The sequence below is a fragment of the Otolemur garnettii genome, unplaced genomic scaffold, assembly GCF_000181295.1.
Source record: "Otolemur garnettii isolate 467f Iridium unplaced genomic scaffold, OtoGar3 scaffold00164, whole genome shotgun sequence".
In the NCBI taxonomy this organism is placed as follows: Eukaryota; Metazoa; Chordata; class Mammalia; order Primates; family Galagidae; genus Otolemur; species Otolemur garnettii.
The window spans coordinates 2,340,263-2,350,761 of record NW_003852559.1 but is presented as its reverse complement, the minus strand read 5'-3'; the positions used below and the strand labels follow the sequence as shown (position 1 = coordinate 2,350,761).

Genomic DNA, 10,499 nt, shown 5'->3' with positions numbered 1-10,499 from the left:
GCCAGCTCAGGTGTATGTGGCTGGTGCCTTACCTGCTTAAGTCACAGGTGCTGAGCCCAGAAATATATTTCTTATAGGTCTACCAGGTGCGAAGTCCAAGATCAAGGCACTGCCAAGTTCATTGTCTGATGACAGGCCATTGTCTGCTTTCAAGACAGTACCTTGAAAGTCTATCCTCTAGACTGTTGGGAGGAAGGACAAAGGGGTGAACTCCTTTGTCAAACCCTTTCACATAGAGCACTGAATCCCATTCATGAGGGTGAAGCCCTTAAAGCTCAATCACCTCCCAAAGCCCACACCTCCCAATACTGTTGCCTTGAAGATTAAGTTTCAACATGACTTTTTGGAGGAGATAAAAATATCTAAAACATAGGCAAGACTGTGGACATTCCAGTAGGATGTACAACAGCCACTTGGATATACAGGTGGTCGCCAACTTACAATGGTTACATTTATGGTTTTTTGATATTGAGATTGGTTTATCAAGGGTATTAAATGCATTTTTAATGTAAAATATTTTTTACTTACAATGGGTGTATCAAGATGTAACTCCATCATAATTTGAGAAGCATCTGTATAAGTAAGTGCCTAGAGGTGACATTACTTCTTCAAAGAGTATGAAATATATGTGAAGACTTTCCAAGTTTTTTTCCTTCTCTTGCTACCACACACACCCCCTAGTGGTCCTTATGTTGCCAGGATGAACAAATGCTACTGATGGGTATGTACAGTACTTACAGGTGTGTTAATATGGTCTGCTGTTTTAAAATTCATTAGCTGGGAGACATATTTCAGAATTATAGCCCCTTCTTTGTAAAAAGTGCAACGACCCTAGGCTTGATTCCAGTTGCTTTGTAAATATTACAAGGTAGTAGACATCTGCATTTTACCAGCCCTGGTTTTAGGCAGAAAACAGAAATAGTTTAAAAAGTATTTTAAACAGACACCATTTTCTATGGAGAAATGGTTACACAGGTGTTGAAGATGAGAAGAGGAAAATGAAAATTCAAAATTCTTAACTGCAGATGGTCACCAGTCTTAGAGCTGATGGAACATGGGGAGAAATGGCATTATTAGAGCCCCCAAACAGAGTTGCTGTTGGAGGGGGTTACATAAAGTCAGGGGAAATAAGGGGCTTCTCCAACTGACCCTAGAATTTGTAAGGGATATCGTGATTCCCATGGATGCCAGAATCAGAGAGTAAAAGAAATGAACCACTACTGCCCCATTCCTCCTATTTCTCAAACCCAGGTAAGTAGGCTATTTCAGTTCAGACAAAAGAATAAACACAAAAAGGGTCTACTGGTTCCTGACCTCTAGGACACAAACCCAGTAAAGATACATTTTACTATTACCCATTTCCCTGAAGGGAACCATCCATAAAATGCATTGTGGTAAAACAGGAAGCATCTGAAGGTTCAGTGAAGCATGGGAATGGGCAGGGCAAATACGGTGGTTGTTCCCTGCTTGAAAAGCAGTAACAAAAATCTCAGTAATAAACACTTCCGTGGCGCTATGTGCCAGAGCCGTTTATTCTTTCAATTTTTACAACTCTGAGATAAACTCTCAGTATGTCCGCCTTTCAGATGCGAAAACTGAGGCCCACTCACACGGTCAACCGGCCAAAGCCACAATCTGGCTCAAGTCTGTGTTCTCAGTAAAAATCAGGTCTGGCAATTTTTAAAACGTCAGGACTGGCAACTAGAGAATTTATGGGAAAGGGAGGCAACGCTTTAAAAACACTGTGATACACTCAGGGAACCTGATATCCTGGAAAGGAGCGTGGACAAGAGGTAGGACCAGACCTGTCCATAGCGCCCAGACACTGCGGAACGTCGGCCGAGAACCCCGCCCGGGCCGCAGCTTCCCGGCCTTTCAAGTTGCGTCAACCGCAGGCGTCCGAGAAAAGGCGGGACTTCCGGGCTGGGCTGAGCCAATTCCGGCTGCGCCGGAAATCGCTACTGAGGACAGCTTTAGGAGGTACTCGCCGCCAGCAGTTCTCGGTGAATAGTGTGTTCCACAGACTCTGAGGAAAGACTGAGCGAGGGTTCACTTGCACTTCACAAGTATTTGAGGTGGTGAAAAGAGGAGTTAGGACATGGATAGCCGCTTGCAGGAGATCCGGGAGCGGCAGAAGTTACGGCGACAGCTCCTCGCGCAGCAGGTCCGCGGCGGCCTAGGTGGGGCGGGATCGACAATGCGCGTGCGCGTCCTCTTTCCTCTTCTTCCCTACCTGCCGCGGTCCAGCCTTCCTGCGCCCTCCACCCTGGTCCTTGGCTCTCTCGCTGTTCTGCACACTTGCGGCTCCCCGAGTGTTTTGAGTTCTTTTTTTTTTTTCCATATTCTGTCTAGTTCGAGTGCCACGGTTGGTTTTCAGCAACTTTTCTGGAACTGGAACGCCTCCCTGGTGCGGGGCTCTGTGGTGGGGATACAAAGCTCTGATCTTTGTAAATAAGTAACTGTAATTCACACAAGGATGAATGACTTGTTATCCTAAAGTTTGTCTTCACAAATGGTCGTCTGTGGCTTGTCTTTCCTTCTGGTCAGCCCCAAATTCTTGAGCTTGTGGCTTCGCTGTCAAATAAACTTACATCATTTCTTTAGGGTCATGTCTGAAGACCATTGGAAGTTGCCTGAGTATAAATTTAGGTTGTGTTTCTGATGTATACGTGTTATGCACCGTATCCTTGTCATGATCCACAGCCAGTAATTGAAATTTTACTCTGTGTTAGTCACAACAACCCCCCGAGATAGGTAGTATTATCTTCACTTGTCAAATAATGAAACAGGCTCCAGAGGTTACATAATTTTACCCGTGGTGGGTCATCTCTCAGCCAGGAAATTGAACCCAGATTTGTGTCTCCAAAGCTTGTCTTATAAACTCTTCTCCTTCACCGCTTCTTATGTAGGAGTAAGTTTACACATGCAGAAAGTACAGACTACGTGCTCCTGCTTTAAAATTCAGAGGTTATGTTTTTCATTTGCCTGTTAAGATCAGTACATCTATCTTATGGGGAAAGTACTGATGGGCTGTAATGAGGCATCTTGCTGTTATTTTTCAGTAATAAATATTGGTTTTACTGAAGGAAATCTGAAACCTATGTTCCTTTTATGGTCTGATGAAAGGATTTGTGGTATATTGTTAGAAATAGGGGAATTAGGAGTCAGACTTCTTGGCCCGCTGGCATAACCGTCTTGGACAAATCAAGTGTTCTTTAGTCTTCTTTTCCTCCACTTCTTTTGTTATCTTTAGAAATGGTTAGTAGCTCTTGTTGCCAGTATATAAGGTGTTTCTTCTTAATTTTGAATTCAGACCTCTATTTGACTCAAAATACATTATTGGAACAATTATTTGTTGAACATTTTACACTCAGTGAATTCCAAGGCTCTTGTTGGGTTTGGCAAATGAACTGTAGTCCTTACCCTCAGCTTACAAATTTTGTAAAATTTAATAATGCCTGCCATTTATTAAGTCTTTTATAATTATGTGTCAGACTTTGCTAAGCTTTTTACATAAATATTCTTTGATCTACAGTCAGTTGGTATCCACCCTTGTATAGACGAATATATTAAGCTCAAAAGAATTTACATTGTCATTCATAAGGTGTCAGTAAAGTTCAGTGTTGTGCCTATAATCCTTATAAAGACTTAACTTGAATAAAACTGGATAGATTTTTCTTAGAGCATGGGATAATAAAGTACAGCGATAATAAATTACATTATATCAGCCAGTGCATACACCGTGTTTAATTTAGTGCCTACAACCCTGTATCAAAACTCTGGTCGTTGCTTTTTGGTTATTGCTACTTACGGTTGAGTATCTCTTTTTCCCAAATGTTTGGGTGTTTTGGATTTCACACTTTTTCCAGCTTTTGAAATACTTGCATTATGCTTACCAGTTGAGCATTCAGAAATACAAAAATCTGAAATTTGAGATGCTCTAATGACCATTTCCTTTGAACATGTCAGTTCTCAGAAAATTTCAGTTTGGAGCATTTGGATTTGGGTTGTTCAACCTATACTACTAAACTGTTTTATTGTTTACTTTGAAAGTGGGAAATTGGGTAAAGTGAAATGTCTTGATCAAATACTACTTAATAATGTTTTGACTTTCAAGTGGTGTAAAACCCACATGCATTCACTATACTTCTCAGTTTCTAATGGGATTATATCCTGATAAATCTGTTGTAAGTTAAAATAAGTCTCGAAGCACACTTTCAACTTTTATTTTGAAAACATTTATTTTCACATTTATTTATGATGGGTTTATCAGGATGTATCATAAGTCAAGGAGTTATTTATATAACTAAAAGCATAAAATGCTTTTTCTGCTGTTAAAATCATTCTTAGTTGACATGACTTTGTTCCAACATTGTTCTAGTTTGTCTTGCTAGCTAATCCACTTATTTGTTACATGAGTTAGGGTTTTTTTTTTTTCTTTTTTGGTTTTTTTTAAAATAGTTGATATGGTAAATGTTTCTATAAATGCCTGAAAAGGCTGCCTAATGCACTGTTATCTAATTTTGGTTTTTGCCTTTTCCCAGTTGGGAGCTGAAAGTGCTGACAGCATTGGTGCTGTGTTAAATAGCAAAGATGAGCAGAGAGAAATTGCTGAAACGAGAGAAACTTGCAGGTCAGTTGATTAATTTTTTTTTTTAATGAAATGTTAATATTGTTAAAGGATTGTTTAATAAATAGATTACCTTAGATATGTAGTGTGTTTTTATGAAAAGCATCAAAATAAAGATTTTAGAAGCATGGAGTTTTATTGTCAGTTCATGAATTATGAAGTATTTTCTGAATATGGTAAGTTTTCATTTATAAAGCAGTTAGGAAATGGGCTTTTAAAGTGAGAATTGGCTTACATACTATTAAGTATTTTTAAAAAAATTTTATGAAGGAAAATATACTGTATGCTAAAAGTGATATTTATTTGATAGTTAAGAAAGCATTTCAAAATATTAGTGATCAATTTGGACATCAGTCTTACTTAAAACAGATTAAAATGATGCCATATGTAGAAGTTATTTTTTATAATACATCCCCTACAACAGCTTATTTTTTCATGTGTTTGCTTTCTCATGAAAATAACGTACAGAATTATCAATCAGTTGTTTGAATTTTTGGAAGGTATATAAACTGAGTAAATACATAATATTTAATATGGAAAATTTTGCCTTGTTTTTACTCCCTGTTATTAATATTTTTAATAGATGCATTTATACATCTTGTATATATTTGTGTGTGATATTTTCATTTTATTTATTTATTTATTTTTGAGACAGAGTCTCACTATGTTGCCCTAGGTAGAGAGCCATTGCATCACAGCTCACAACAACCTCAAACTCTTGGGCTTAAGTGATTCTCTTGCTTCAGCCTCCCAAGTAGCTGGCACTATAGGTGCCCACCACAATGCCCGGCTATTTTTTTGTTGTTGTTATTCTTGCAGTTGTTTAGTTGGCCGGGGCCAGGTTCGAACCCACCACCCTTGGTGTATGTGGCTGGTGCTGTAACCACTGTGCTACAAGCGCTGAGCCTGATATTTTCATTTTCATTTTCAGGGCTTCTTATGATACTTCTGCTCCAAATACAAAACGTAAGTATTTGGATGAAGGAGAGACAGATGAAGACAAAATGGAAGAATATAAGGCAAGGAGAGAATTTTACTGTGAAGAAAAAATTAATCCTTATAATAATGCATGGAGTTTCATATCCAGGAAAACAAATTTGATGGAAAACTGAATTTTAAGATGTGCTAAAACAATTGTTAGTGTCATATGTTATCATCAGTTAACATAAAACCTTATTTTTCTCATTTTAATGTCAGAGTTGTCTGGATTAAATTAGGTTATGTATATAAAGCACTTAGTGTGCCAAGCACCAGGCAATAATATCCTTACAAAAGTATGAGGAGATAAATGTATCAGAAACTTTGAGTTATTAGATTCGATCTCAGAAAGCTGCAATAGTCCTTTTTGAGTTGTGGTATTCATGTTAATACCGGGTAGTACAGTAAAAATATTTTGGGAACTCATGACTAGCCAGCAGTATAGAAGAGGCCTGAGAAAAACCCAACACCTGAGCTTGTAACTACAATATTTAGCTGAAGAAAAGTACGTATTATGACTGAAAACCTACTTCCATTTTTTAAAAGTAAATTGTGTGTACCTATATTTAATAGACAATGTGTAGTTTCAGTATATCTAGGAGTTTTAGTGATATGATACATAATCTCATGAACACTTTGTGTGTTGCATTTTGGTGTATGCTAATAGGTACCTTAAATATTTGTGATTATTTTAGGTAGAACCATATGTACAGTTGCTGATATTCCAGTGTTTTAGACCTATAAGTATAGTAGTTCCATATGGTTCAATCTGATAGGAATAAATTGCCTGACTGATGGTCATATCTTTCATGACTTAAGTTAAATTCTCACATTTATAGTATTATATATGATATAAATACTTGTAGACTATTCAGTCAACAAAATATTAGTAATTGTAATTAATTACCCTTCATAATAATGAGGAAATTTTTACTTTATTTTGAAGATAATTAGATCTAGTGATGAGAAAGCGAAGACTTTAATGTTTGGCTTTAATGCTAATTGGAAACATTTATTATATCTTAGAGACATGAAATAATTGTTATATCTTAATATATAATAATTAGATTGTATAAAATGTTTCCTTAATCTTTTTCAAGGATGAAGTAGAAATGCAACAAGAAGAAGAAAACTTGCCATATGAAGAAGAGATTTACAAAGATTCAAGTACTTTTCTTAAGGTAAAATAGAGAATTTTTAAATCTTGTTAACTTTTCACATTTAAGTTCTGTACCTGAAAAGATTTTAAATACCTATTTGTTTTTAAGATTTGTTTTTGGTTATTTAAGGATTAGCAGAATAAAATAAAGATCAATTAAAATAATTTATAAAATTTCCTTCTGAGACTATTTAGTATGAGATAATATATTAATGTCAGTAGCTACTAAAGAATAATGCTATAATTTTACTGTGTTTTCAAAGATTACTTTAACGTATCAGTTGATTATATTTTGTGTGACCCCATGATAAAAAACAAAGTACAAATTTGGTGTGTTTGTCACCAGAGTATGTGCTATTAATTTAATTTTGACTTTTTCTTAAGGGAACACAGAGTTTGAATCCCCATAATGATTACTGCCAACATTTTGTAGACACTGGACATAGGCCTCAGAATTTCATCAGGGATGTAGGTAGGTCAGATTTATTTGGAATAGGCTATTCTTAAGTCTGAATTACATGCATGTAATTTACTAATTTCTGGATTATTTCTAACAAAATTATTTTTCCTGGCTTGGCTTCCTCTTTCTCTACTCAGTGCTTTCTTCTGGTACAAATTCCTTTTCCTTACACAATGTTATTATTTTTTCTTCTTTCTTTCTTTTTTTGTAGGAGAGCACCTCATTGGTTCTATGACTGCCTGCATTTTAGATAGCTTTACTGAGATCATGCAATTCATTTATTTAAAGAGTATAATTCATTGTTTATTTTAGTGTATCCACAGGAGTTGTGGAGTCATTACCACAATCTATTTCTGAGAATTTCATTTAAGGAAGCCCTGTACCTATTAGCAGTCAGTCCCCATTCCCACTCTCTCCTCTGCCCATCCTAGCATTAAGTAACCACTAATCTACTTTCTATCTTGATAAATTTGCTTATCAATGAAATCATGTAATATGTGGTATTTGGTGAGTGGCTTCTTTTATTTAGCGTAATTTTTTTTTTTGGAAGGCAGTGTCTCACTATGTCGTCCTTGGTAGAGTACTATGGCATCACAGCTCACAGCAACCTCAAACTCTTGGGCTTAAGCGATTCTCTTGCCTCAGCCTTCCAAGTAGCTGGGACCATAGGCACCTGCCACAATGCTGGGGTGCTTTTTAGTTGTAGTTGTTGTTTTAGCAGGCCCAACTGGGTTCAAACCCATCAGCCATGGTGTATGTGGGCAGGCACCCTAACCACTGAACTATGGGCACTGAGTCTAGCATAATATTTTTGAGAGTCATTGGTGCTATAGCATATGTTTATACTTTATTTCTTTTTATTGCCAAATATTCCATTGTGTGTGTGTGTGTGTGTGTGTGTGTGTATGTATGATCACACTTTGTTTATCCATTCATTTGGATTGTTTGTATTTTTGGCTGTTATGAACACTGCTGTTATGAATATTCATATACAAGTTTTTATGTGGATATGGGCCACATAAAGCCATTCTCTTGCCTCAGCCTCCCAAGTAGCTGGGACTATAGGTGCCTGCTACAATGCCTGGCTATTTTTTGGTTGCAGTTGTCATTGTTGTTTAGCTGTCCCGGGCTGGGTTTGAACCTGCCAGCTTCGGTGATGTGGCCAGCACCCTAAACCACTGAGCTATGGGTGCCGAGCTTATGGAGATGTTTTTATTTCTCTCCAGTGTATACCTAGGAGTGGAATTGCTGGGTCCTATGGTAATCCTCTGTTAACTTTTTTGGGTACTACTTACTCCTTTATTTTCAAAGTGACCATACCATTTTACATTCGTACCAGCAATAGGTGAGGGATCCAGTTTCTTTGCATCCTGGAAGCTTATTATCTGTGTTTTTTATTAAAGCCATTGTAGTTGGTGTAAAGTGGTATCTACTTGTTGTGGTTTTGATTTGCATTTTCCTAGGGACTAATGATATTGAGCATCTTTTCATGTGCTTATTGGTGGCCATTGAAATATCTTCTTTGGAGAAATGTCTAGGTGCTTTGTTTATTGTTAAATTTTTCTTCGTCTTTTTATTACTGAATTGCAAGAGTTCTTATTCTGTGTGTGTGTATATAGTGTTTAGGGGTTTTAAGTACAAGTGTTTTATCAGATTCATGATTTGCAGTTATTTTCTCCCATTCTGGAGTTGTTTCTTCACTTTTTTGATAGTGTATTTTGGAGTACGTTTTAATTTTGATGTAATCCAATTTATTTTTTCTTTTATCACCTGTAGGAACATTACTCTGAAATAGAAACTCATTTTAATGCTTCTATAAACAAAATTTAGATGAGCATAAAAACTTATAAATTTTGGGGTGGCGCCTATGGCTCAAGGAGTAGGATGCCAGCTCCATATACTGAGGGTGACGGGTTCAAGCCTGGTCCCAGCCAAAACAGAAAAAAAAAAGAAAAAACACCTTATAAATTTTGTAACTAAATTTGGATATAAACCTTTCTGCTTTTAAGACACTTCCATTTTAAATGCTAAGAAAATGTACTTAGAAAACTATTATGATAGATTGAAGAAAAGTTGTTCCTTTGGTATAGACTGAGAACTGACAACTCTGTTGAAACCTCACTATAATAAAATCTTCAAACTTGTTTTATTTGAAAAGTGATCTACAAGCACTGGTTGAAGATCTTCAAAATCTTTCACTTTTTTCTTTTATGTTAAAGTTATTGATATTTGTACTTTTGTTTTTATATTAATTTTATATAATTTATAGTATTATAAATATGCTTCCTATGTGGTAAAAAAGATAGGAAAAAGATATTGATTTTCTCTACTTTGGGTAACATTTTTTGGGAGAAGGAATTTTTTTTTTAAGCCAAAAGAAAGGCAAGAAAGCAAGAAAGGGGGGAAAACACACAGGAAAGATAGTTGTTTTTTCTTTTCCTGAATGGTTAAACTTGATGCTATGAGCAGATTGCTTAACTTAATAAATATGAGAAATTAAATGGTATATTGACTTGAGCTAGTCTTTAGAACATCTGAGTTTTTACCTGTATGTGGGCTTGGGGTTATTATATACAAAATGTATATATGAATTATCTGAAAAATGCTACAGATTAACTTTTCTAAAAGACATGAAAGCAAACTGATGTGTGTATTATTGTTTTGAGAATATCCATACCTTTTGAATTCATTGACACTAAGTTTATTTGAATGGAAATTTAGAATTTACTATTTTTCCTTCCAGGTTTAGCTGACAGATTTGAAGAATACCCTAAACTAAGGGAGCTCATCAGGCTAAAGGATGAGTTAATAGCTAAATCTAACACTCCTCCTATGTAAGTGTTTTTATTGAATTACTGTAAGTTCCCAACTGAGGCATAACATATCAGTGTGTTATAATTTTTCTTTTTTAAAAATACTCAGTGCCCATATAAGATTAAGATGTTTTACTGCTCTATTTTTTATAATAAAATGTATCAGTTTGAATCTCTTGTGCTAAGTACATAGTGGGTTCTCATTTAAAATTTTTTCAGCTTTTCAGATAATTTGCTTGAAGTACAAATTATTTTTGTCCTATTAAAAAATTATTCATGTTTATTGTATTCTTGATACTTACTCAGCTTAAAATACCTTTAAATCAACTTTTTTCTTACAAAATTATTTGTTTGCTGGAGAAAGTTTAGAAAACTTAAAGGATAAAAAATAATTCGCATCTTGAGATACTTTTTTTTTTTTTTTTTTTTTGATACAGAGTTTGACTGTGTTGCCCTGGG

The 10,499-nt window shown here is 35.7% G+C and overlaps 1 protein-coding gene across 1 annotated transcript in view; it reads left to right on the top strand.

The window, feature by feature from the left end:
- Positions 1 to 1,930: 1,930 nt before the first annotated feature.
- Positions 1,931 to 10,499, top strand: part of METTL14 (methyltransferase like 14) — a 26,051-nt gene continuing 17,482 nt past the window's right edge. Inside the window, exons 1-6 of the mRNA XM_012811559.2 lie at positions 1,931 to 2,164; positions 4,545 to 4,633; positions 5,562 to 5,649; positions 6,709 to 6,789; positions 7,152 to 7,239; positions 9,971 to 10,061. Of these exons, the coding sequence (XP_012667013.1) occupies positions 2,099 to 2,164; positions 4,545 to 4,633; positions 5,562 to 5,649; positions 6,709 to 6,789; positions 7,152 to 7,239; positions 9,971 to 10,061 (503 nt within the window). The 5' untranslated portion in view covers positions 1,931 to 2,098. The remainder of the gene's footprint in view (positions 2,165 to 4,544; positions 4,634 to 5,561; positions 5,650 to 6,708; positions 6,790 to 7,151; positions 7,240 to 9,970; positions 10,062 to 10,499) is intronic.